The 27,986-nt window shown below is 42.4% G+C and overlaps 1 protein-coding gene across 1 annotated transcript; it reads right to left on the reverse strand.

Moving 5' to 3' along the window:
- LRRC31 (leucine rich repeat containing 31) lies at nucleotides 1-27,874 on the reverse strand. Its single transcript, XM_025913592.2, has 9 exons — nucleotides 27,566-27,874; nucleotides 19,573-19,716; nucleotides 17,478-17,645; nucleotides 14,666-14,833; nucleotides 14,279-14,446; nucleotides 13,353-13,520; nucleotides 10,398-10,565; nucleotides 6,791-6,958; nucleotides 1-824 (listed from the first exon to the last, which is right to left on the reverse strand). Exons 1-9 carry the CDS (start codon nucleotides 27,756-27,758, stop codon nucleotides 469-471), a joined length of 1,701 nt encoding a protein of 566 aa, XP_025769377.1. The 5' UTR covers nucleotides 27,759-27,874; the 3' UTR covers nucleotides 1-468.
- Nucleotides 27,875-27,986: the final 112 nt, after the last annotated feature.

A 27,986-nucleotide genomic window follows, 5' to 3' on the forward strand; every position in this document is an offset into this window, starting at 1 on the left:
TTCCTGATGAAAATGCAAGTAGTTTGCATTAAGATACATATAATAATAATGATAACATAAAACTATTACATAGCTAGTGCTTTTCACATTAGATTTCACACTCACACTCATACACACACTCACACATGTACTTACACACCCTTATATTTAGAACATTTATCATGTAGGGAAAACAAGGGGGAGAAAATTCCAGGGCAAGAAAAAAGGAAATGTGTTACCAGAATCTAAACATCTTTGGCAGGCCTTCTAAATAGTAAGTGAATTAGATTTCCAAAATAAATGAAACTCCAGGGGAAAATGTCATCCTTGTCATTTGAGAATAAAGACATGCTCATATTAGATTACCATATACATATTTGCAAAGCTTTTGTAACATCAATCCCACTAAACAGCCCAGAAGTTGATACTCCTTTGATTACACTGGGATTCATTCATGTTTTTTTCCTCCTCCAGATAATGGTTTATAGCTTAGTTAAGCCGTGGGAAATCAGCTTCCTGAAATTCACCAAGGTCAAAGTGAATGCTGCATCTGTGATCTTGGTGAAAACGTTCGAGTTCTTCCTCCTGTGTAGCAGGGAGGATCCACCTTTTCATCCCTATCTCCGTGATCTTGGGAAGTGTGGTGACAGCACATAACAAATGTCTAAACCATTGTCCGCAGTCCCGGGAAGTTGATGGCCTAAGGCTGATATCCAGCTCGGTTAACTCTTTGAGGAACCACATGTTTTGGCAGAAGATGGCCCATCCTGTGTCACAGATACTGTCGTTATAGCTCAGGATAAGCTTCTGCAGCTTGGCAAGATGACCCGTCTGTATTAGTGATGCTGAAAAATGAGATCACGCTAAGTGCTAAAATACAAGAATACTTTCTACTGTGGCTGTTTGCCACTTCCAGTAACACAGTAGCTCCAAGGTTGGTAATGACAAGATTGGCGATTCTTAATGATTTGTTATTAGCTACCAGCTTTAATCAGGGCATCTGAACTTACCAGAGGTATTCTCTGTGTATTCCAATACAGCTTGAAAAGTGTTCGTTTTTTCTTTCCAAATCCCAACCCAAAGAATATCTTTTTTGTCAAGTTCCTGCTCTTGGCTCAACTAGAGTCCCAGCTCTTCCTGCAGACTCTAATTAAATATGGGAGTGATTGGCTTTAATGAGGACCATTTATTTGTAAATAGTCTTCTTGCTGTTTAATACTGTTTAATTGTTCACTGCTCATTCAGTCATTCTTCATTCAGCAAATATTTAACTGAGCACTTTCCAAGCTCAAAAGACACCTGGGTAGTTTCTAATTCACCTTAGGGACCTCTAATACACAGAACAATTTTCCCTTTGAAGAGCACATATCACAGTACTACCTAAAATGGCACTTAATAAATAATAGTGATGAAGCAATGAAAAGATGATAACACCTGTAAGGGGAGACAGGAGAGCTACCCAAAGCAAACAGTGTGTGCTTCCCTTGCCAGCCGAAAGCAGGGATGGATTATAGAGATCAGATGAGTAGCACAGAATCTCGAGTGGGCAGGGGCTTTGGAGGTCTCCTCATCCAACCTCCAGATCAATGATCAGAGAGGACTCTCTCTTTCACGGCTCCTCTACTGGAGACCAGCCTGCTCCTGCCTGAAGCATCCCCTCAGGTTGCCCCAACAGAGTGAGAGAGTTCCAAGCAGGAGAGAGCCCTTCCTCCGGGTCCCTTTCTGCCTTCCAGTGACTTTCACTGATTGCCCCCACAGCCTGCTGAACACTTCAGCTCCTCCCTCACACCAGCCCTGCCGTGTTGGACCAGAGTCTGGTCCCGTCAACTTCTCCCCCTTTAGGACTAAATGTGCCCAGGTCTTTCAGTCATTCTTCACGTGTCCTGGCTTCCAGAACAAACAGGATGCTCCATCCCCATCACTTTAATCTTTCCCACAGTTTGGTTCCACTGTGCATTTATTTGGAGCTTAGCATTCCAGGCACTCAACAGCTGCCCTCCATTCCTAGGTGTCCATGTTCATGTGTATCTCTTCCTTGCTCTACAACATGACTCACCATATTCTCAAGACCTAAGTGTTAAAGACAATGTGCATGCTTTTCCTATTGAAGTATTTTTCTATTGTGGAAATTTTCAAAGGTACAAAACATAGGAGCATGAACTCCTGTGTCCCCATCATTCGGCTTCATTACATCAGTCTTGTTTCACCTCTTCCCATCTTCTTTCCTTTTCTTTCTTTCTTTCTTTTTCTTTCTTTCTTTCTTTTCTTTCTTTCTTTCTTTCCTTTCTTTTTCTTTAAGTAGAGGCATACGTCGTTTTATTCCACTTCACTTTACTGTGCTTTGCAGACAGTGCTTTTTTTATTTTAAATAACAAATTGGCAGTTTGTGGCAACTCTGCACCAAGCACCATTTTTTCCAACAGCATTTACTCACTTTGTGTCTCTATGTCACATTTTGGTAATTCTCACAATATGTCAAACTTTTTCCTTATTTGTTATGTGATCAGTGATTATGACTTGCTGAAAGCTCAGATGATGGTTAGCACTTTTCAGCAATATTTTTAAACTAAGGCAAATATGTTCTTTTTTTTAGACATAACATATTGCACACTTAATAGACTATAGTATAGTGTACTGGGAAACCAGAAAATTGAGTGGACTCGCTTTTTTGCAGTCTTTTCTTTATTGTGGTAGTCTGAAACTGAACCCACAATATCTCCAAGATATGACTATATTCTATTTTTATTTATCCTAGAATGTTATTGACTGTATTCCCTGTGCTGTACTTTTCGTCTCCAGGACTTATTTATTTTGTACCTCTGAATTCCCTTTATCTTTTTCACCCATCCCCCACCTACCTCCTCTCTGGTAACTACAAGTTTGTCCTCTGTATTTAAGAGTCCATTTTTTTGTGGGGCGCCTGGGTGGCTCAGTGGGTTGAAAGTCCAACTTCGGCTCAGTTCATGATCTCACGGTGTGTGAGTTCGAGCCCCACATCAGGCTCTGTGCTGACAGCTCAGAGCCCGGAGCCTACTTTGGATTCTGTGTCTCCCTCTCTCTGCCCCTCCCCCACTCATGCTCTGTTTCTCTGTCAAAAATAAACATTTTTTAAAAAAAGAGTCTGTTTTTGTTGTTGTTGTTTTGCATTTTAGAGTCCACATATAAGTGCAATCCTATAGTATTTACTTATTTCACTTAGCATTACACCCTCTAGGTCCAACTATGTTGTCACAAGTAGCAAGATCTCATTCTTGGGGCACCTGGCTGGCTTAGTCTGTACAGCATGTGACTCAACCTTTGGGTCATGGGTTCAAGTCCCATGTTAGGTGTAGAGCTTACTTAATTAAGAAAAAGAGAGGGAAGTGTAGGTTTGTGTGTATCTTTTTAAACAAGATCTCATTCTTTTTTTATGGCTCAGAAATATTATATGTATACATACATATCACTCTTCTTTATCCATTCATCTGTCTGTGGACACTTAGGTTGCTTCCATATCTTGGCTATTATAAATAATGCTGCAATAAACACAGGGGTGCATATATCTTTTCAAATTAGTGTTTGTGTTTTCTTTGGGTAAGTACCCAGTAGTAGGATTACTGGATCATGATATTTCCATTTTTAATTTTTGAGGAACCTCCATACAGTTTTCCACAGTAGCTGCACCAATTTACATTGCCATGAATGGTGCATGAGGGTTCCTTTTTCTCCATATCCTCTCCAACGCTTGTTGACTTTTTGATTTTAACCATTCTGACAGGTGTTAGGTGATTCTTCACTGTGTTGTGTTTTAAGATTTTTTTTAAAAGTAACGTCTACACCAAATGTGGGGCTCAAACATACAACCCTGAGATCAAGTGTCACCATGCTCCACTGACTGAGCCAGCCAGGCCCTCCCTCGTTGTGGTTTTGATTTGCATCCCCCCATTGACCAATGATATTGAGCATCTTTTCATGTGTCTGTTGGCCATCTGTATGTCTTCTTTGGGAAAACCTCTGTTCAGTTCTTCTGCCCATTTTTTAATTGGATTATTTGGGATTTTTGGTGTTGAATTGTATAAATTCTTTATACATTGTGGATATTAATGCCTTATTGAATATGTCATTTGCAAATATCTTCTCCCATTCAGTAAGTTGCCTTTTCATGCTTTTGGTGGTTTCCTTCATTGTGCAAAAGCTTTTTTTTTTTTGATGTAGTCCCAATAGTTTAATTTTGCTTTTGTTTTTCTTGCCTGAGGAGTTCTATCTAGGCCAAGGTTGCTAAGGCCAATGTCCAGATCACTGCCTATGTTTTCTTCCAAGAGTTTTATGGTTTTAGGTCTCACATTTAGGTCTCTAATCCATTTTGAGTTTTTGTGTATGGTGGAAGAAAGTGGCTCAGTTTCATTCTTTTGCACGTAGGTGTCCAGTTATCCCAATACCATTTATTGAAGAAACTGTCTCTGCCCAACATTGTATATTCTTGCCTCCTTTGCCATAGATTACTTGATCATATAAGCATAGATTTATTTCTTGGGTCTTGTTCTGTTCTATTGATCTATGTGTCTATTTGTGCCAGTACCATACTGTTGACATTACTACAACTTTGTAGTATATCTTGAAATCTAGGATCCAATTGTGTTCTTTTTCTAGATTGCTTTGACTATTCAAGGTCTTTTGGGTTTCCATACACATTTTAGGATTACTTGTTCTAGTTCTGTAAAAAATGCTGTTGGTATTTTGATAGGGATTGTATTGAATCTGTAGATTGCTTTGGGTAGCTATGGACATTTTAATAATATTTGTTCTCCCAGCCCATGACTATGGAATATCTTTCCATTTGTTTGTGTCATCTCCAATTTCTTCTATCACTGTTCTATAGTTCTCAGAATATAGGTCTTTTACCTCCTTCATTAAGTTTTTTCCTAGGTATTTTATTATTTTATTATTTTTGGTGCAATTGTAAATGTGATTATTTTCTTAAATTTCTCTTTCTGCTGCTTCATTATTAGTGTATAGAAATGCAACAGAATTCTGTATATTGACTTTGAATCCTGAAACTTTACCAAATTCATTTATCAGTTCTAATAGTTTTTGGTGGAACTTTAGGGTTTTCTAGATATATCATTATGTCATCTGCAAATAGTGAAAGTTTTACTTCTTCCTTACCAATTTGGATGCCTCTTAGTTCTTTTTTTGTCTGACTGCTGTGGCTAGGACTTCCAGTACTATGTGGAATAAGAGTGGCAAGAGTGAACATCCTTGCCTTGTGCCTGACCTTAGGGGAAAGCTCTCAGTTTTTCCCCATTGAAGGGAAAATATGATGTTAGCTGTAGGTTTGGCATATATGGCTTTTATTATGTTGAGGTGTGTTCCCTCCAGTCCCACTTTGTTGAGGGTTTTTATCATGCATTGATGTTGAATCTTGTCAAGTGCTTTTTCTCTATATACTGAGATGAATCTATGCTTTTTGAGATGATCGTATTATTATAGTTTAAAGCAAATCCCAGACATTGTTTTAACTTTCCTGTACTGTTTGAATTTGCCAATCATGTGAGTATCCTAATTATGATTATTTCACAATTTTATATTTATTATATATTTTTAAAATCTGGGTGATCGGATCATGGGTTGTGGAAATACTTATGTAGTTTACTCTGGGAAAGTGCTGTTATTTATAAAGGGAAAAAATAAGGTACAAGTGATTAAGAAATTCTTAAAGGATGTTTGTTAAAATAATCAAAGCAATATAAAAGTGGCAATGGCTAACCACACACATTAATACTTGTTATTAACTAAAATGTTTTTGGAGGGGTGCTCATTACTTCAGAGATCTGGCAGCTGGTGGTTGCACAGCGATAGAGGTGTGGGGACAAGAGTAGATGAGAGACACAGGTGTAGTCTCCAATTCATTGTTTTCCAATGGGAAACGGACATATTGAGGCGATTTTAGGGGATATGGGAGAATGGTATTATAGACTCTGAATCCCACAGTGTACAAGCTATTCCTTATTCAATTCTCATTCCATCTTTCTAAATTGACATGGAGAAAGCGTCAGATTGATGCTAATATGCCTCTAAAGCTCTCTCTCCCCCTTTTTCTAACCAAGAATGAACCTCTATTCAAAGCTTTCATATGGCAACAGTCTAACAATGTCTATATATGAGAAGTGATGCCTGTATTTCAGTTATAGTGATTATCAGTTTCCTGTTTTTGTTTTGTTTTGTTTTTGAGGCACGGAGGGGCAGAGAGAGAGGGAGAGAGAATCGAAAGCAGGCTCCACACTGTAAGTGCAGAACTCAACAAGGGGCACGATCCCACACACCATGATATAATGACCTGAGCTGAGATCAAGAGTCCGATCTTAACCTACTGAACCACCCAGGCACCCCTCAGTTTCTTGTTTAAATAAAAGCATTTAAGTTAAAGAGTTAACATGAAGAAAAAATTAAGTAACAGTGCAGGTACGACGTGGACAGGGCAAACTTTGTGAAGGCAGACCGTAGGTAACTGAAATTTGAGTAACACCAAGCTGGCCACAGAACGCCACAACTGTCCCACTTTGGGGAAGGCAAGGAGCATAAGCTGGAACGACCCATTACCACATCTATGCCCATCTCCCCCTTTGTGAAAAGCCCGCCACTCTCTTCCTGGCCTTTGAATTGCCCTTATTCATTTTCACCAGATCTCTTCTAAGCAGGTGTCAGAGAGAAGGGAAGCTTTGCAGAGGGCTCAGCCACAGGTCTGGCTGCCCTCCTTCCCTTCCTTCCCTTTGCAGGACAGGCGCACTGGGCTCCCTGTGCCAGCACTGCTTTGGGACCAGTAGATACGAACCCAGGACAGCCACGTCCTCTGTCACCAGGGAACAGCTGCTCAGTCTCAGCACTTGAAGGGACTCTGAGAACTTCAGTGTTTCCAGAAGCAGCTTCAGGTTGCCACCAATACATTTGTTCCAAGAAAGGTCGAATACTTCCAGAGCAGGGAGGTGAGCAGAGGCTTCAGCTAAAATTGAGAATAGTAAGAAGAGCAAGCATTTAGGCTTCCCTCTTTGAAACTGAGCAACCTGGGGCAACATATTAATAGAACTAAAGTTAAGACAGTTGTGGAGACTGTTGTCTTTTTCCCAAAATTCATGACCACAGCTTCTGTTGTCTATTTTTATTTGAGAGAAATGCTGGAAACTTTGGGAAAGTAAACTCGGTGAAATGGAATTCACTATTGACTGGGATTTTTCTCCTCCCGTTGACATCCAGGAGGGAGAAAGAGGCAAAGGATTTGGACAGCTGGTCAGGATTTCCAGTACGTGTCCTGGTTTTACGTATTCCCTTGTACAGTTACCGCTAAGGTTCAGACAGGGGGCCAAGTCTCCTCAAGACTCTGAAACACCAGAATATGTTTGTGTCTACCTACCTGCAGTGACAGAGACAAGGAAGGGAACTAGTGTATTTTGGAGAGATTTTTAAAGAAGATTAAAAGAGGTTCTGCTCGATTCTCAGTTGCCCCTAATATTGCAATTAACCCAAACAACTTATTGCCAAGGTATAGTTAATTATGCTTTAATTCCAATCTTCTTTCTAAAGAATAACAGGTGTCCAAGGGGCAAATATATATCCTTTTATAATATGTAAAAAGAAAATCCCTATCACCTACATGGTACAGGGACCTATCAATGAGAAATGGAGCTTTTTCTTTTAAAATTAAGGTGGAGTGGGGCGCCTGGGTGGCACAGTCGGTTAAGCGTCCGACTTCAGCCAGGTCACGATCTCGCGGTCCGGGAGTTCGAGCCCCGCGTCGGGCTCTGGGCAGATGGCTCAGAGCCTGGAGCCTGTTTCCGATTCTGTGTCTCCCTCTGTCTCTGCCCCTCCCCCGTTCATGCTCTGTCTCTCTCTGTCCCAAAAATAAATAAACGTTGAAAAAAAAATTAAAAAAATAAAATAAAATAAAATTAAGGTGGAGAAATATGTGTTTATGTCTTAATGCAAACTGATATAATTCAGTGTAATATCTGCTTGATTATGATTCATTATGCAGCAATAATTGAAAGGAGTTATTATCCTCTGATGGCAGAAGACACAAAATTAAAAACAAAAATTTCTTTAGAAATTATCCAACTTTTGGGGCGCCTGGGTGGTTCAGTCGGTTAAGCGGCCGACTTAGGCTCAGGTCATGATCTCATGGTCCGTGAGTTTGAGCCCCGCATCGGGCTCTGTGCTGACAGCTCAGAGCCTGGAGCCTGTTTCGGATTCTGTGTCTCCCTCTCTCTGACCCTCCCCCGTTCTCTGTCTCTCTCTGTCTCAAAAATAAATAAACGTTAAAAAAAAAAAAAAAAAAAGAGTTTAGAAAGAGAGATTAAAAAAAAAAATTATCCAACTTTTTCCAAATAGAAAGTATATTTATAAAACATCATGGGGGCACCTGGGTGGCACAGTTGGTTAAGCATCTGAGGTCGGGCTCAGGTCATGATCTCAAGGTTTGTGGGTTTGAATAGCCCACGTCAGGCTCTCTGGTGTCAGCTCAGAAACTGCTTTGGATCCTCTATCTCCCTCCCTCTCTGCCCCATTCCTGCACACATGTGCTCTCTCTCAAAAAATAAACATTAAAAATATATTTTTTTTAAAAATCACGTTGTCCCTAAATTTATTTTTTGTAGCACTTTCCTAACTGAACATTAGTCTGAGCAATGGCATGCATCATGTATGTGCGTGCATGTGTTTACCTAACCATTTGGGGGATTACAGACCCCTTTGAGAAGTTACTTTGTTTTACTTGCTTAGCTAATGTCAGAAATACCTAAAATGTGGTTAGGGTATATACAGTGAAGAAGAAGTGTCATCTCTGCCTTCAAGGAGGTTATAAACTGGGGGAAATATGCACATTGAGAAAAACACACAAATAAATACATAACTTCAAATTCTGATAAAAACTATAAAAAAGATACGGGGCTCCTAATTTAGATCAGAGATGCTGTATTAACAGGGAGCATTCATGCTGAGACCTGAAGTCAGGGCTCCCCAAGAAAGAATAGGGTGTGGGGGCGTTCCATCCAGAAAACAGAGAGGCCTGAAGACAGAGGCGAGCCCAGTGACAGGAAGGAACTGAAAGAAGCTGGTTCAGGGAGCAAGGGGGAGAGTGGCCGAGATCACCTGCACCTTTTAGACCCCATGAAGGAATGTGGATTTTACCAGAGGTGATGCAGGCAGCCATTAAGTCTGTTTAAACTGGGTAGTAGTAAGATCCAATTTACTTTTTTTTTTCAAGTTTATTTTTATTTATTTTTGAGAGCATGCACGAGAGAGTGTGAGCCAGGGAGGGGCAGAGAGAGAGGGAGAGAGAATTCCAAGCAGGCTCTGCTCTGCCAGCACAGAGCAATGTGTGTGCAATGTGTTTTGTTTGGGTGGCAAATTCAGTAAAGTGACACAAAGTGCCTCTGCCTCAGAATATCTCCCTCTGCTTGAAGGTGATGGTCTTGCCCCTCAAAAAGGCAGAAATTCCAGATTCTCTAGACCCTTGATCTAGGCTGGGCTGTATCCATGACCTTCCAGCAGGCCTGGATTCCTAGAGAAGACAACAAATCATGCTGGGAAGTAGATGTTGGGCAGTCAGCTAGACTCACACACTAGCAATTGCCTCGCTTTTCCCATAAGACTCCCAGCAATCCAGTTTATATTGTCACCTCAGTGAAATGACAAGTTACCATGGATATGGACCTCCAGAGTTGGCTACGTACAGTCTAGATTTTAATTTTTTTTAATTAATTAATTTATTATTTTTTTTAATTAATTTTTTTTTAAACGTTTATTTATTTTTGAGACAGAGAGAGACAGGGGAGGGGCAGAGAGAGAGGGAGACACAGAATCTGAAACAGGCTCCAGGCTCTGAGCTGTCAGCACAGAGCCGGACGCGGGGCTTGACTCACGGACCGTGAGATCATGACCTGGGCTGAAGTCGGACGCATAACCGACCAAGCCACCCAGGCGCCCCTAATTTTTTTTTTTTAACATTTATTCAGGGGTTTTTTGGTTTTTGGGTTTTTTTTTTTTTTTTTGAGAGACAGAGCATGAATGGGGTGGGAGGACAGAGAGCGGGAGACAGAATCCAAAGCAGGCTCCAGGCTCTGAACTGACAGCACAGAGCCCAATGTGGGGCTTGAACTCACGGACCATGAGATCATGACCTGAGCCGAAGTCGGGTGCTTACCAACTGAGCCACCCAGGTGCCCCACGTACAGTCTACATTTTAAATGTTAGATTTGCAAATGCCAGAATCATTCATGCGGCCTTCAGAAGGCCAATTTTAGGGGAGCATATTTCCTGAAGAGAAGACAAATTAGTACGTCACAAGTTTGCCTGTGGCCGAGCCTTGGCATGAAATTCTGATGTATGGAATATGTGTTCTCATGTGTTACTGTACGTGCTTGTAGGGATCTGGGGAATTCTCTTACCGAGGGCGGTAAACGTCTCACTTTGCAAAGCACAGTTGTTGATGAGTAAGGACTTCAGGGCTGGTAAAAATCGGAGCCGGCTGAGTAGGTTTTCAGAAGAGCCGCCCATCTTTTTGTTGGCAGATAAATCCAACTCTTGAAGACTCGAGAGTAAAGGGATTACCTGGGCTGTTAAAATGTCAGCAGTGACGTGTTTTAGGCACCATCTCACAAAGAGTGTTCTGGGTGTTTGGGTCCCACAATCTCCCTCCTTGACACACCCCTGCGCACACGCACACCAGCCACACTTCCCAATGTACAGCTTGGGCTTTTCTGCTTCCAAGCCTCTCTTCAGGCTAGAAGTTAAGACCAAAGATTCTGGAGACAAAACTGGTTCTAATCCTGCCTCTGCTGCTAAAGAATTGTATGACTTCAGGGAAGTCACTTAACTTCCCTGAATCTCGGTTTTCTCAATAATGAGAAGAATAACAGTACTTCACAGGGTCATTGGAAAGATAAAACAACTGAGTATATTTAAAGTACTTGGTACATGGCCTGGCACACATTAACAGCTCAATTAATGTTCAGTGTCATCATTCTTTTCTCAGAATAAAGTAATAAGTACGAGGAAGGCAATGAAAGCGCAGTCAGGATGGAGGTCTGTTGGTGACAGCACTGGCTTGGGGTCCTGAGGGCCTTGCTGTGCCAGGAGTTGCTCCTGCTTCACTATCTTTCTGCTACTTTTCGTGCTTGCAAGCCTTTGGCCTCGCTCTTTCCAGTGTGGGAGATGCAGCATCCTGGCATCTCTGTGGGGCTGGCTCACCCCTGAGAGCCTTCCAGGGACACCTTGGTCACATAACCCCTTGGTCACTATCACACCACCCTATTTATTTTTGCTTCTGTGAGGTCTGTATGTAGGGCCTGCTTCATCCCCAGAGTGTGCATCAAAGTCTAGAACACTGGAGGCACACACACATTTGTGGGAGGAGGGACGGAGGACGGGAGAAAGGCAGAAGAGAGAAGGCAGGCACGTGTAATCCCAACAGATGTAACTGTTTCTTCCTCTTCCAACCCTCACAGCACTGCTCTTCACCATGTAGTTGGTTTATTCCTGTCCCTGCCAGACTGAAGCTCCCTGACTGTGAATTTGCCTTTGCCCTTGGCACAGTGCTCCATACAGCTAGATGATTGGCTAAATGATCTGTAATTCCATTTCTTTGGAGCTGTCTAGAATGATCAGAAAGAAGAATGGGGAATTACTTAATACCATAAGGTATACATAGGATGTATGTTCATTTCCATCTTTTCAAAATTAGACAGTTTGCTACAGTTATTAAATAATCATTAGCTTTCCAAGGCCATCCACCCGTGTTGGTGGCTGCAAATGTAGAAAGAGAGGCTAATCCATCCCTTGTGCTTATGCTAGTGGTAACAATGGAGGTGCTCTAGCACCGTACCCTTCCTCTGAGTAACAAGATGAGTAACAACGTTACTCAGTTGTACCGAGGGAACTTCATTCTTTGGGATCTGATGCATTCATAACCCAGGAGTGTCTCCTCCAAGCATGACACTCAGAAGTAAAGGGGATGGTGATATTCCATAAGGCTCCACTTGGAGCCCAGAAACAGATTGTTACTTAAAAATCTTTAATGAAAGGCTTGGACGCTTCTGTTTTTCAAATTGAGGCCTAAGAGTCTAAAATGTAATTTAGCAGGTCTCAGGATGCCTGGGAGTTTCAGTTGCTTAAGCGTCCAACTTTGGCTCAGGTCATGATCCTGCAGTTCACGAGTCTGAGCCCTGTGTCAGGCTCTGTGCTGACAGCTCGGAGCCTGGAGCCTGCTTTGGATTCTGTGTCTCCCTCTCTCTCTGTTCTTCCCCCGCTCACACTCTGTCTCTCTCTCTCTCTCTCTCAAAAATAAATAAACATTAAAAAATAAAAATAACGTAATTCAACAGGTCTAAAATATAGACGTCAGACCTAAGAACCTATTTTAACTCGTTTCCTTCCCCAATCGTACTAAAAACAACTAAAAAATTGTTTCTAGTCTTGTTTTTCATGGATTCATTCTTTCAATCAGTCATAGTCAACAAGCATTTGTGGGGTACCAACTGTGGGCCCGAGCAAAGGGGAGGTTCTGAAGGTGTTCCCAACACAGGAGGGGCCCCTGACCTGGAGAGGGAGCGAGGACAAAGGCCCCAGGGACAGAGGTCAGCACGCACAAATGACCGGGGTAGAGTCAAGGAGGGGAAGGGTAGAGAATGAGGTCACAATGATAGAGGAGGAACTGGGAGACCATTTGGACTCTCAGGAACCTAGGCCCGACAGGACGGTGGCCTGAACCAGGGTAGTAGAAGTCTAGGTGGTGAGCTGTGGTCTGAATCTGGAGGTATTTTCAAGGGTTACTGTGGTCACAGATGGACTAAAAACCTTAATGGCAAGGCTGCACTTGCGCTGTTTGTTATAAGAAACTGCATTTATACATTATGTGGGGTAATTACAGGATTGTGTCTATGGTGGAAAGTGGGTGTGTGCCCTAAAGTTGTAACGTACACCCATTATGCACCACCCTGCTGACTTGTGTAACTTTGTCTGTATCTAAGGGGCTTGGCTTCACTTGTTAGTCAGAAAGCCTCAAGGCCCTTTGTTCAGCTTTCTTTCCACATCCGTGTTTGAAATAAACTTTGTGACTCACAGACTCATTTCTAAACAGCAACACATATTCAAAATTTTCTCCTTCAAGTGCCACATCCATCATTTACAAACGTGTTTAGGAGGTATTTAGATGTGCTAATACTTACTGGGCACTTCATACATGCCAAATACTAGATTGGAGGCATCCACAGAACTTTTTAGGATGTGACGCTTTCAGTAACTCCATAAACTGTAAGTTTAAGGGGACGCCTCGAATTTACCAAGTTTCCAAACATATACTGAGGTTCCAAAAGTCCTTCCTTGGCTCTACAGTTCACACTTACTCAGCGACATCACGTCATCTACCGTCAGCGAGCACTGGTGAAGATCCAGGACTTCTAGATGCTCCAACATGGCCAACTGAGCTGACGAGTCTTCAAAACCTCCACCCAGCTCCTTGTTGCAGGAAAGGTCTAATTTCCTCAGTTCACACAAGTACCTAAAAGCAGCATCTACAAAGAAAGTCAAAAGTCCCATTTTGACAAATTACAAGGTGGAAGGCAGGTGCGTAGAGGGAGACGGAGAAAATACACTGGGCTGAGAAAAGCCAAGGCGAAGGAATAACTTTAGACTTCCTACCATCTGGTCATCTTTGGACCTGACCGTGGCTTCTAACACACACCATCCGTGATCTGCAACGCGTGCCAATGGCTCTGGTCAAACCCTGCAACTAATGGTTTTCCTCCTCCTACACTGGAGCATTGGCATTTCAGAGAATTCTAGACTTAGGCAAACTGCCAATGAGAAGGATATTACAGGCTCTGTAAGTTGAAGGGAAAAACACAATTTCATTTCATGGTCTCCCTTACTGTGGATACTCTATATAGGGGAATAAATTTTAACTACAGATGCCACTGATGCTGTTCTTTTCATCAGTACCAACTCCGTCCTACTACTAAGCATAAAATAATGCTGACATTTTTCAAAAGTAAGAGAAAAATGGAGAGCTTCAGTAGCACATAACTTTTATTTTGCCCCATGTCTATCTCAAACCCAAAATACCCTGGCCTTTTCAGAGGCAGTCATTTTAAAAGGTTGTTTTTGTAATCGTGCAAGTATATGCTTGTCGTAAAAGACTTAGAAAGTAATAAAACAAGGAAGATTTAAATTACCTATCATCTTATTCCCCAGCCTAACCACTGTGCATATTTTGTTGAATGTCCTAACAGCAATTATAAAGTAAAATTGCACATGTATATAAAAACCTCACCCAATATTCTGACACTCTTTTGCAATAGTCCACATGAATGTAACTTCAGTACTTTCAGATTTGAGGTACTTTTTAATCCCTGAGCAATACTGTTTAGACTGCCACCGATGTTTCTGTTAATGGAAAGATCAAGTACTTCAAGATTTTGCATCATGGGTAGCAACTGACCTAGAGGGAAGAGAAACAAACAAGAGCAGCTCAGTAAAAATGCAGGGTGTGACTGCTGGGGAAAAAGGGGAGGGCAGCTTCATGTGACCTGGGGGTACAGTGTGCCACTGTTCCAATTCAGGGTAAGAGAAAGCACAGCCAACCTTGACTCCCAGGCTGTCTGATCGTGGGTATCTTCACACTTATTTTCTGGGAAGGACTCATCCAAATCCCACCTACCCACAAACGCCCCATCTTCTGATGTGAGGTTGCAATCTACGAGCTCAAGTGTTTGTATCTTGCTCCCTTCTTGGAACTTCTGGAGGATCAGAGGCAAGTTTCCTCCCACTTTACTGTTCCAGGACAAGTTCAGCTCTTCCAGCTCAGGTATTGCCTCCAGTGCTTCTCCTGTTACCAAAGAACCCAAAGACTGGATTGATTGCTAGTCCACAAAGCAGGGGATCCATGTCAAAATCAGTACAACCATTGTTTATGGACTAGTATTAGCCGGGCGAGGGACTGGTTAGGCGCCAGGTGCCGAGGAACAGAGTGAAGAAAATGACCCACCTCCAGCCCACTCCCAGCAGTGGGCGCTTCTGTATTTACAGGCACAGCAATTCTAGTCCCTCCAAAGTTCAGAACCATGCCTATGTATAAAAATCATAAGCAAAACAAAACAAAGCAAAACACCCCAAGGGTACCTGGGTGACTCAGTCAGTTAAGCATCTGACTTCAGCTCAGGTCATGATCTCACGGTTCGTGAGTTCAAGCCCTGTGTCGGGCTCTGTGCTGACAGCTCAGAGCCTACAGCCTACTTTAGATTCTGTGTCTCCCTCTCTCTCTGCCCCTCCCCAGCTTGTGCACGCTCTCTCTCAAAAATAAATAAATATTAAAAAATTAAAAAAAACCCCACCTATCATTGAGTTGTTTTTGTGGTAATAAATATTTATACTATTCCAACTACTTTCATCCACCCTGTCTGGGGTCATCATTGCTGGGAAGCTGGGCCAGAGGAAGAGGTGAGGCAAAACAGGGCACTGGCCACCACAGGGGTGAAGCTCACCCTGACATCAAGAGTAGCACACACAACTGAAACCGAGCACTGCAGAGAACTAGTAACAAAGCATAAGGCATCAGCCGCTCATAACAGCCATGCAGCCCTGGCGGGTGGAGGAGGATGCAGTGAGAATGGGGTGGAACTTGACATTTCTGAAACCCTTTCACATAGGAAAGCATCTGAGGGCCAGAATGGAGGCTGGGAGAGAGAATAGGGAAGAGCAAGGAAATCCTCTTTAGGAATGATTTCCACGGCCTTGGGTAGAACAGAGGCACATACACGAAAATGCACTTTCTTAGCATACAGAGTCAGTCTCGACACCAAACAATTAAGAGTGCTGGAAAGTCCCTTGTGTCCGGAAGCCTCTCCTCCACTGTCCACTACTGGGCTTGGACTTCTACCATTGGTTATTCACTGTATGGAGTGAGGTTTCAGGAGTGCAGGAGCCTCGTGTTCAAATGCATGTTCTCCCAGCACAGGAATCATTTTGTGTGTCATCGCTAGTCAGCTGGGGTGGCTTTTCTGGGGTGGCATCACCCTGAAGCATTCCCCAGGATCAGAGAGAGAGAGAGAGAGCGCATGACTGATTAACCATGTCTGCAGTGCACATGGTACTGGAGAGCCACGCATCTATCATCCTGCACTAAGCAACTGTAACCAGTGTAGCAGTGATGGAACGCCTCCTGATTTATGGTCTCTTATCAGTCAACCATCTATTCTCCAGGTACCCCATCTGCCATCAAGGCTAAGGAAGACCCCTTCTGATGGGAGAAGATGCAAAAGCCCTTCCAGAGAGGAGTCTGGGAAAGGGAGCAAGGCATAAAACATCACAGCAACAAAGATGCAGACTCTCTCTTGAACCTGGCAAGTTCGGAGTGAGTCCCAGGGCAGAAATTCCATTCCCTGGCTTCTTAAGGCTGGAAGATCATAACACAGATTAGACTCATCATAGAAAATAAACATTTTCTTTTTGTGCCTGAGTGGCAGTGAGTTGAATTTGCAACTCTGCTACACAATAACCAGCTGCTAAATTGATTACTTAAAATCACTGAAAGTTAGTTTTGGATGAGGGAAGAGCAAAAGGAGGGACTATCCATTATTGAGCACATGCTGGGCATGTAGTACATGCTTTAAAGAAATTGGTTAATCCTCACAATAGTTTTCTGAGGTGGATATCAACCCCATTTCAGAGATAAGAAAGCTGAGGCTCAGGAAGGTTAAATCATTTGTCCATGGTCCCAAAGCTAGTTAGAAGTCGGGGTAGGATTTGCACTAGGACCTGGCCTGCTCTCAGACGGATGGTGTTTCTCCTCAACTACAGGAAGTGTAGGCCAGGGGCATCAACTGACCTCGATCTTCCACAGAGGGCAGAGAGAAGACATTTGACATGAACTGTGTTGTCTCTACAGAAATCTTTGCAGAGATGTAAATGATCAAAATATGTCATTGAAATAAGAAACTCCAGACCAAGAGAATTTTTAAAAATGTTAATGGCAGCTGAAACCAGCAAGCATTTTAGTAAAGGGTTGGGTAACATGACAAATTGTATCCTACATTCTATGTTATTCTATGTTCAGTAATTAACTAACTTGAGGTTCTAGTTCTATTGAAACCATTGCTTTTAGTTTTAAAATCTTGCTTTGGTCAATTTTTTTTAAATGGGAGTGGAAAAATAGAAGAGGTTGTTTTCGAATTGGAAAATAACTTATTATCTACCTCAATTTTACAGGTGAGTAAGAGTGAGTAAGCAAATTTGACAATTATCTCCATTTAAATTCCATGAGAGCAGATACCTGACCAACCTTTCTCCTTTCTCTATCCTGGGGCTTAGCACAATGCTAGGTACAGGCTACTTAGCTTTTCAGAAGTTATACAAGTGCCCAGCGTGGCATTTCATCGTCTTTGTGCTCTCATCCATGAGCCCCAGAGGGGCTGTGACCCAGATAGTTTGCCCTTGATGCTTCAGAGCTGCTAGCAGTGAGGCATTCATCATACCCAGTGCTCGAACATCATCAGTGGTAAGTCTGCAACTTCCCAGCCTCAGGATTTTTAACTTGCTGACGAGATGCATTTGCTGGGTGACTGAATGGAGGCTTCCACCTATAAGATCATTCCAGGAAATATCCAGTTTTTCCAAGTCTGGGAGAAGAGGCAGCAAAGCAACTGGAAGGGAACAAGAGAAAAGACAGATTTGCACGTGCAATGTGTAATTGGTAGTACATGGGACCCAGTGCCTATTGCACTGTAAGAGAAGAGGGAGGGGTGGACATGTTGACTTTCAGCAAAGCACGGCTCCCTCAGCCATGCAATCGGGACAGACTGCATTTCCTAGGGCATTTTCTGTTTCTGCCAAAAATGCAGTGGTATCTTCAGATTTCGTACAACTCCTTTATTGTAGTAGAAACGGTAATTCTACTGTTACTAGCATTGTCACTGTAATATGTACACTAGTCCTTTCCATTTTTGCAGAGCACCCTGACGTCCCTCACCCCTTCATCCTAGCGGATCCTCAGGCTGAAAGCAGAGGACTGCACTGTTGGCCAGGGTTGCTGAGATTGAGGGTACTAGTTACCCTTTCTTTGTGATCATCATTGCCTGGGTATCACAGCCTTCTGAAACTCCCATTATATTTAAATGGACCGACATGTGGAGATTTAGATAAGCACAAAGCCTGACCAGAATCTTCTCTGAGTATCTGCCATCACTCATTAAAAGTGAAGTTACTGCCTGCGAAAAACATTCTCAAAGGCCATCTTTATCTCCCGGAGCGACAAGACCCGAGAGTGGAGACTGGAGACTGGAGACGCCAGCCGAGAGGAAGTAAAGCATCTTTGCTTGTTTGTTTTTAAATATGTCTTGAAGGTTAAGGGGCAGCCATCAGAAGCAGCAAGCTGAGGTCTTATAGCTACAGGCACAGCAACTCCAGACCTTCCAAAACTCTGAGGCCATGCTTAGGAGTGAAATTTGTTTTTGCCTTTTGTTTGTTACTAGCTTTCAAAGCAGTTGAGCCCTTTCAACTTGTTCACCAGAATTCTTATGCTTTATAAAGCATAAGTCTATTGAACACATTAAGAAGGAAAAACAATTAAAAGCAGGATTGCTGGGGCCCGCGCTCAGAGATTTCAAGTCAGCGGGTTTGTGCTGAACTCAATGGCCTGTGTTTGCACCAGCTCTGCTAGTGACTCTGACACACAGCCATCTGGAAACACAGGTGCAGTCAGGGTTCTCTCTTAAGAGAGCTGTCCAAAGGAGAACCTGGGTAGCTCAGTTGGTTGAGCGGCCGAATTCAGCTCAGGTCATGATCTTGCGATTCGTGGGCTCAAGCCCTGTGTCAAACTCTGTACTGACAGCTTGAGCCTGCTTTGGATTTTGTGTCTCCCTCTCTCTCTACCCCTCCCCCACTCAGTCTCTCTCTCTCTCTCTCTCTCTCTCTCTCTCTCAAAAATAAACTTAAAAAAAAAAAAAACAGTTAAAGAGAGTTGTCCAAAATATAATGGCATGCGTTTTAATTAAAATAGTCAAGGACCCCTCACTCAAAATTCAGCTGTTTTGACACCTCTGTGTTGGTAGACACATCTAATTTGATGAAAGACTTGACTCAAGGCATCTGGGAGAAAGAGAAAAGATAAGGTGGCAGTGGTTGTGTGAGGGGGGGGTCTTCACGACCGGACTCCTGCTTACGTGTGACACATGATGGTTACACTCTCATTCCACAGATGACAACACCCTTTTACACGCCCAGCGGGGCTTGGCTCTAGGGATGAGCCACACGAGTTTAGATCGTACGCAAAACAAATGTTTTTCAAGGAAGAAGCAATCGGTAGGGAAGTAAAATTACTCAGGAAAAACAGACAAATGAACCTTCCTCCTAAACTTGGCTCAAATCTTTGTAGCTTGAGGAAAGATTAATTTGTCTTTTGTTGTTGTCTTTTGTTGTTGTTGTTTTAAATAGTGGTGCCGCTGCTCTTCCTGATTGGGTGGGGCCACTCTGCAGACCTCGGGTGGTCAGGTGAGTGATGGGTGTGTTTTGCCTGCTCATCTCCCCTCAAAGGCCCTGGGTCCCTCTGTGCCCAGTCAGCTGCATACAGACCCACTTCCCTCACGTCCGCGGTCGTTAATCCGCAGTTATTCAGATCCAGACACTTGTTGACAGCCTTTCTGCCCAGCTTCTGCAGGAACTGCTCGTTTTTCTCCATCCTGGATCCCAACTCCATTTCTGAAGTGAGAGGCTTAGCTACATTATCAGGAGAAAGAAGAACTTGCTGTTAATGCAGATAGTGTTAAAGACGCACGGCGATCGCTGTAAGACAAGTAAACAGACTAACAACAACCCTGAGCTGGTCCTTGGAGAAACCTCAACCCAGAAGAGGAAGCATTTACCAGGGGACAGAACTTAACCGCTGTCCTGCCTCCCGGTGCTGGACAGTGATCACTCCCATGACCCTTTTCTTACAAAGGAGCCTGAGGAACTCGGTGGCTGTTCTTTCCTGGCCTGACCTAGGTTTCTCCTCTCGTAGACAGTGTTGTTCTCCCTGGACCGAGTAGTAAACTTGTTAGCACAGGGTTGAAGCCGAGCACGGCTGAGAGACGCACAGATGTCTCCGGTGAATGCTCATGGTGGGGAACACAGGTAATTTGACCAAGCAAATTGCCAAATTTGCCAAACAAAGGCAAAGCGTTGCAATCACTGCCAATGGGCTTCAGCTGGCTACAGGGAGCGACTCAAACACTTGCTGCCCATTTCGTAGACCATTCCATTGACAGATGCAGAGACAGTGGTGCCTGGGAGAGCTTTTCTCAACTCCTCCCACAGGACACTTTCAGGAAGACTCATTTGTCCTTCTTGTCACTAGAGACTACTTACATGGCACCCTCACCAAGTTCCTCGGTACTAACACAGTACTAATGTGATAACACTAAAATAATAAAAGCCTTACTTTTTCATTTTTTTTAATGTTTATTTCTGAGAGAGAGCGTGAACGGGGGAGGGGCAGAGACAGAGGGAGACAGAGTCCGAGGCAGGCTCCAGGCTCTGAGCTATCAGCACAGAGCCCGACACAGGGCTCAGGCCTATGAACCATGAGATCATGACCTGAGCCGAAGTCAGACGCTCAACCGACTGAGTCACCCGGACGCCCCTAAAAGCTTTCCATTTATTGAACACCTATTATGTACGAGTGCTGCACCTACCCCATGTGCCAGCGTTTGAGACACGTATAAAATACATCATCCTTTTGGAAGAAAAAATGAATATGCAAAAAAGGGTCAGTGACAGTGACTTTTTAGAGGTTTTATAAATGAAAATGTACAATTTGAAACATATAAAAAAAGTTTACTGGAATCCAATACAAAAGTGTAAGTTCTAAATGTGCAGTAATATTCTACTAACCCTGACAAAGTATAAAAACCACATAGCTAAAAAGAAATACTATATTGGTACCAGTGAAAATCAATGGTAGGACTTCAGTAGTAATCAATTTAAATTTAAATATTAGGAGAGTAATAAGAACGCTACCTCTCCACAGTGTGTCTGGCAGCTTGCTATTTTTTCTATTATAATTTATTGTCAAGTTGGCTAACATACAGTGTGTAAAGTGTGCTCTTGGTTTTTGGGGTAGATTCCTGTGGTTCAGCGCTTACATACAACACCCAGTGCTCATCCCAACAGGTGCCCTCCTCAATGCCCATCACCCACTTTCTCCTCCCTCCCACCCCCCATCAACCCTCAGTTTGTCCTCTGTGTTTAAGAGTCTCTTATGGTTTGCCTCCCTCCCTCTCTGTTTGTAACTATTTTTTCCTCTTCCCTTCCCCCATGGCCTTCTGTTAAGTTTCTCAAGATCCACATGAGTGAAAATATATGATATCTGTCCTTCTCTGACTGACTTACTTCACTCAGCATAATACCATCCAGTTCCATCCACCTTGCTGCAAATGGCAGGATTTCATTCTTTCTCATTGCCAAGTAATATTCTATTGTATATATAAACCACATCTTCTTTATCCATTCATCAGTTGATGGACATTTGAGCTTTTTCCATAATTTGGCTATTGTTGAAAGCGCGGCTATAAACATTGGGGTACATGTTCCCCTATGAATCAGCACTCCTGTATCCCTTGGGTAAATTCCTAGTAGTGTTATTGCTGGGTCATAGGATACTGCCATTTTTAATATTTTGAGGAACCTCCACACTGTTTTCCAGAGTGGCTGCACCAGTTTGCATTCCCACCAACAGTGCAAGAGGGTTCCTGTTTCTCCACATCCTCACCAACATCTGTTGTTGCCTAAGTTGTTAATTTTAGCCACTCTGACCGGTGTGAGGTGATATCTCAGTGTGGCTTTGATCTGTATTTACCTGATGATGAGTGATGTTGAGAATCTTTTCATGTGTCTGTTAGCCATCTGGATGTCTTCTTTGGAAAAGTGTCTATTCTTGTCTTCTGCCCATTTCTTCACTGGATTATTTATTTTTCAGGTGTTGAGTTTGGTAAGTTCTTTATAGATTTTGGATACTAGTCCTTTATCTCATATGTCATTTGCAAATATCTTTTCCCATTCCATCGGTTGCCTTTTAGTTTTGTTGATTGTTTCCTTTGCAGTACAGAAGCTTTTTATCTTGATGAGGTCCCAAAAGTTTATTTTTGCTTTTAATTCCCTTGCCTTTGGAGACGTGTTGAGTAAGAAATTGCTGTGGCTGAGGTCAAAGAAGTTGTTGCCTGCTTTCTCCTCTAGGGTTTTGATGGTTTCCTGTCTCACATTTAGGTCTTTTATCCATTTTGAGGGTTTTTGTGTGTGTGTGTGTGTGTGTGTGTGTGTGTGTGTATGGTGAAATAAAGTGGCCTTCTTCATTCTTCTGCATGTTGCTGTCCAGTTCTCCCAGTTTGCTAAAGAGACTGTATTTTTTCCATTGGATACTCTTTCCTGCTTTGTCAAAATTAGTTGGCCATACATTTGTAGGTCCAATTCTGGGCTCTCTATTCTATTCCATTCTGGGTCTATATGTCTGTTTTTGTGCCAATACCATACTGTCTTGATGATTATAGCTTTGTAATAGAGGCTAAAGTCTGGGATTGTGATGTCTCCTGCTTTGGTTTTCTTCTTCAATATTACTTTGGCTATTTGGGGTCTTTTGTGGTTTCATACAAATTTTAGGATTGTTTGTTCTAGCTTTGAGAAGAATGTCAGGGCAACTTTGATTGGGATTGCATTGAATGTGTAGATTGCTATTTTTAAGCAAACACCTATAGGGTGTGGTCTGTGTAGGGATGGTTGATGTTGCCACATTCTCCCAGTAGGAGGCAGCACCATCCACAATTTTATCTCTTTACACAGGCCTTCCACTTCTATCAGGGTGCATTGCATACAATGTATTTTATTTTGGGTATGGTTGCCAGATTTAGGAAAACAAAAACAGCGTGTCCAATTAAATTGAGACTTCAAGTAAACAAGGAATCATGGCTTAGTAAAAGTATGCCCCAAATATTGCATGTATTTTATGTGGCAACCCGAATTTTGAGTAGAGCAGAAGCGAGTTAGGGATGGGGGGATGGGGAGGGACTAACTCTTGCATGCAGTGAGTCCAGGACACTTTGTTAAGCTTAATTCAAAGAGTCTCAATCACACTGTTTCATAGATTTAGAACCTGAGACACAGAGAGACTGTAAGTAGCAGAGTCAGAATGTGAACCTAGAACAGACTGCTCCAGAACCCATTATGTGTGTGTATGTGTTTAAATTTTTGGGTTAGGGGGTATCTGGGTGGCTCAGACAGTTAAGCGTGACTTCTGCTCAGGTCATGATCTCATAGTTCGTGGGTTAGAGCCCCGTGTCTGGCTCTGTGCTGACAGTTCAGAGCCTGGAGCCTGCTTCAGATTCTGTGTCTCCCTCTCTCTCCACTCCTCCCTGGCTCATGTTCTCTCTTACCCTCACTCTCAAAAATAAATGAACATTAAAAATTTTTAATACGTAAATAAATTTTTGTGTTAAAATATTTCTCTGCATGATACCTTATGCTTTCTCTTTTGTTTTTAAGACTTTATCCCCATAGGATCGACCTACGATCATGCTCAAGTTCCAGCCTTCCCAAACCTTTTTCTTCTCAATCCACTATTCTGTCAATCATTTCCTTTACTGTCAAATGTTTGGAAAAGGTGGTTTGTACTTGCTGGTCTCACTTCACCACATTTACCAATCAACCTCTATGTTCTGGTGACCACATTCACCTATTCAAACAAATTGTTTCTCAAAGGTCACCCGCAGACAGATTCAGGACTCTCTTCTCAGACCACATCCTGCTTGGGCATTCTGTAACGGTTGATCTGATGGGCAAGTCTAAGACCGCAGAAGTGGAAGACTTGGTTCAAATTGTGGGTCCTGCAGGTGAGCAAGTAATTTGGCTTCTCTGAGCTTTGGGTGATTCATCTGTAAAACAGAAACTCTAATTTCTGCCTTGTTCATTTCTCAGGAGCATGGTGACTTACATTTCCTAGGGCTTCCCAGGGAGATGGGACTCTGCAGGGCCTTTTACATGAGAGGTATGTTATAAATATTTGTTGAATGAACAAATAATTGAATGAATGAATGAATGAATGAATGAATATTAGCTTTAAAGCTCCTTAATTACCAAAACAAAGCAACATGATAGACTTTTATCAAATGCCTCAGTATAAATATAAGTACTAATTTATGAGATCCATGGACATGAACTTACAAACCATATATTTCATTTTTTTAAATACATAAAACCCTTTCTTCAAAGGATAGCTTATGTCACAGCTCAAGATATAAGGCAGTTGAGTCAGAGCTGCTACCAGTTGGCTGAGTTGTGGTGACTGGTGCCCTATGGAGAGCACAAAGTTGTGACACATGAACAGTTCCATGGAGTGATTCGGGACCTTTTCCTGACTGCCTCCATATGATTCTGTGAGCTAAGCAGTATCTTCACATTAAGTTCTTTTCCAACTTATATCTTCCAGGGTTGGTTTCTTGGTCATAAACAACCATGAATCCCAGTGGTTTCATAAAACATAATAATGTTTGTATGTTTGTAACGTGGGTGTTGCTGTGCAGGGAACCAAGATAACAAGTTCCTGTTTTCCATGAGCTACGTGTCCAATGGAAAAGGCAGGGGCACCTGGATGACTCACTTCGTTAAGCGTCTGACTTTTGGTTTCAGCTCAGGTCATGATTGCACAGTTCGTGGGTTTAAGTCCCACATTGGGCTTGGTGCTGACAGCGTGAAACCGCTTGGGATTCTCTCTCTCTCCCTCTCTCTCTCTCTCTCTCTCTCTCTCTCTCTCTCTCTGCATCTCCCCTGCTTGCTTGCTCTCTCTCTCTAAATAAATAAACCTTTAAAAAAAAAAAACAGGCCAACAGGAAATCCATGCTCACAATACAGAGGAGAAGTGCAATGGTGGGGGCAGGCAGAGGGTACATGAGCACACGATAGTGACAGTAAGCACCTCAACTCCCATGGGCAGGTCATGGCAACCTTTCAAGAGAAAGGGGTGTGTGAATGCACCTTAAGAGTGAGTGAGAGTCAGTCAGGTGGGTGGACATGAGGGAAGGATAAATGGGGGGAGGGGTGCAGGAGGATGATGACACAAGGGAAGGTCTTTGTAGGCACAGGGAACCCCTTTGCAAGAATGTGGCCAGCTCAGGAAACTGCAAGTAAATCTGAATGTCAGGAGTAGAGGGTGCACATGAGGTTGGGGGGAAGGCAGGGGTCATGAAGAGAGATCCATCTGATCACAAACACCTTGAAGACCATGTTTGGGATTGTGGACATTCTCTTCAAGGCAAGAAAGACTCAGTGAAGGATTTTAAGCAGCTGAAAGATATCATATCTGTGATTTAGGAAGAGGACCCAGTGGCACTATGGAGTACAGGTTGGCAAGAGAGCAAGAATAGAAGCAGAGAAACCAGTTAGGAAGCTGTTTCAGTGGTCTAGGCAAAAAAACAAAAAACAAAAAACAATGAAAGCCAGAACAGCAATGGAGAGGAGGAACCAGATCCAAGAGTCATTTTGGGGGCAGAATTAACATGACTCCAGGTACCACTGAATTTGGGGAGACGTGGAAATGGACAAGCCATGCATGGCTTGAGTGGCCAGTGTTGGCCAGTGGGGAAAACCGGCTGCCTGGCCTGGCACTATTAATTTAATCACGGTTATAGGTATTCATTAACTATGCTCCTAAAACTTCAACTCATACTTTAGAACAAATACCAAAAATTTTCTGATAGAGGTTGTCTTTCTTTTTAAGTAGACTTTAACTTCCTATTTCTAAAAAATATTTAAAATATACTTAATCTACTTTCAAATAAAATTATATATATATATATTTTTTTTTTTGAGAGAGAGAGAGACAGAGAGAGAGAGAGAGAGAGAGAGAGAGAGAGAAGCATGAGCAGGTTAGAGGGGCAGAGGGAGAGAGAAAGAGAATCTTAAGCAGGCTCCATGGTCAGTGGGGAGCCCAACACGGGACTTGATACCACAACCCTGGGATCATGACCTGGGCCAAAATCAAAAGTTGGATGCTGAACCAACCGAGTTAGCCAAAATGATATTATTTTTGATAATATTTGATGCAAATAATCTGACAGAAATGAGGGTAGGTATAAATGAAACAAGATTGGCCATGGGTTGATAATTGTTAGAGGGAAGTGATCATGGGGGGGTCCTTATACTATTCTCTCTACTTTTGGGTATGTTTGCATTAAAAGATTAAAATGCTTAAAAATACATTTAATCTAATAAATTATATATATATATATATGTATATATATACATATATATGTATTAATTTTTTTAATGTTTGTTTATTTCTGAGACAGAGAGAGAGCATGAGTGGGAGAGGGGCAGAGAGAGAGGGAGACACAGAATCAGAAGCAGGCTCCAGGCTCTGAGCTGGCAGCCCAGAGCCCGAAGTGGGGGTAGAACTCATGGACCGTGAGATCATGACCTGAGCCAAAGTCGGTCGCTCAACTGACTGAGCCACCCAGGCGCCCCTCTAGTAGATAATATATTAATGGCATTGTACATGACACATAGCTTTAAGGAAAGATTGGGCAATATTTATTTTCATAACCCTTGAATTTGTAATCTCTGTTCTAAGAATTTGTACTAAAAAACAAGGCTGAAATACAATGACGTATGGAAGAGGCAAGAGGGAAAGACAAAAATATTCACTGACAGGCACGGGATGGAATATCATGCAGCTGTTAAAATTAGGCATATAAACATCATGTAGCAACGTGGGGATTGAGCAGTATAAAAATATGTTTCAGAAGTAGGACCACAGCTCCGTGTAAGCTCAAGAGGGATTTGCAAGCTATTATTATAACTGCAAAAGATGCCCATTCTGGCCCCCAGCTACCTCCTCCGTGACTGTCCTATTACTTTTGTCCTTTCTCCTCTCATCCTGCTTCAGCACCCCTGACCTTGGGCTCGCTCTCAAGTACTCCAGGCTCAGTCCCACCCTGGACCTTCACATTTATAGCTGCCTTTGCCTGGGAAGCTATTCCCACAGGCATCTACGTGACTGGCTTTATTCATTCACTCTACTTGGCTTACTTTATTCAGATCTCTGCTCAGGTGCCACCAAATCAGAGACTCCTTCCCTGCAACCCCATCTAAAGTAGTACCCCATCCATCATTCTTAGTCTCCTTAGCCTGCTTTTGTTTCTTTGTATCACTTATCACGCTGAAATTATGTCTGCATCTGGTTCCTTGTGTACGTAAGGTCCTGTGTTATGTGGCTGCATTTCTAACACAATAATGGCTGACATACAGTAGGTACTCGATCAATGTTTATTGACTGGCTGGTTGACCTTAAATGCATGTATATGAACAAAATACTGTATCAGAATGAAAAGAAACAAGGTATTTTCTCTATACCTTCCTGTAGTGTTACATGTAATTTAAATGCTAATAATTTAAAAGTAAAATTCTTGAAGTATTTAAAGCATTTAAGTAACATAGTAAATGCTTAGAATAGAAACTCATATTAGGTTTAGTTTAACCCATATGATGTCTTTAGGGGGAAACATTATTCTAAAAAATAGAGAAATAACAGCAGTCAGTTTACCAGTATCTAAGATGTTTTCTGTTCTCTGTGTGTCATCGCTGGGTTGGAAATCAGCAGCTTCAAGGTCATTGCTCTTTTTTCTGCTTTCAGCTTTGGTGGGCCTGAGTTTTGAGCTCCTGAAGAATTTGTTGACAAACGAAGTCCGGGGTTTGGTTTCTCCATCTGAGGAATTTTTCTTCCTTCTTTGACTCATGGTCAAGTTGAAAGTGGTCTTTCTCAATAAGACATCTTCCTGTTGTTTTCAGTTTCTGGGATCACCGAGAAGCAAAAGACTCTGTCAAGACCGTGTGAAATCAGAATTTCCTTACATGAGCTTTTATTTCCCCCCTTTCTTTGTTTTTATTACTGGTAATGTTTAATGTAAAAATAAGAATGATGTAACCCAGGATCCGGGAACCAACAGATGGTGGCAGATACACAT

Source organism: Puma concolor, chromosome C2 (assembly GCF_028749965.1).
Source record: "Puma concolor isolate L17-30 chromosome C2, mPumCon1.1.hap2, whole genome shotgun sequence".
NCBI classification, from domain to species: domain Eukaryota; kingdom Metazoa; phylum Chordata; class Mammalia; order Carnivora; family Felidae; genus Puma; species Puma concolor.

Excerpts from the sequence above, each read along its gene's own strand:
- LRRC31 (XM_025913592.2), bottom strand. The coding sequence starts at position 27,758 with ATGAGTCAAAGAAGGAAGAAAAATTCCTCAGATGGAGAAACCAAACCC. Across the intron at positions 19,717-27,565 it reads AGAAAACATCTTAGATACTG|CTAAGCCTCTCACTTCAGAA; the intron begins GTAAACTGACTG and ends CTGATAATGTAG. Across the intron at positions 6,959-10,397 it reads TGAGACGTTTACCGCCCTCG|CTGAAGCCTCTGCTCACCTC; the intron begins GTAAGAGAATTC and ends TCTCAATTTTAG.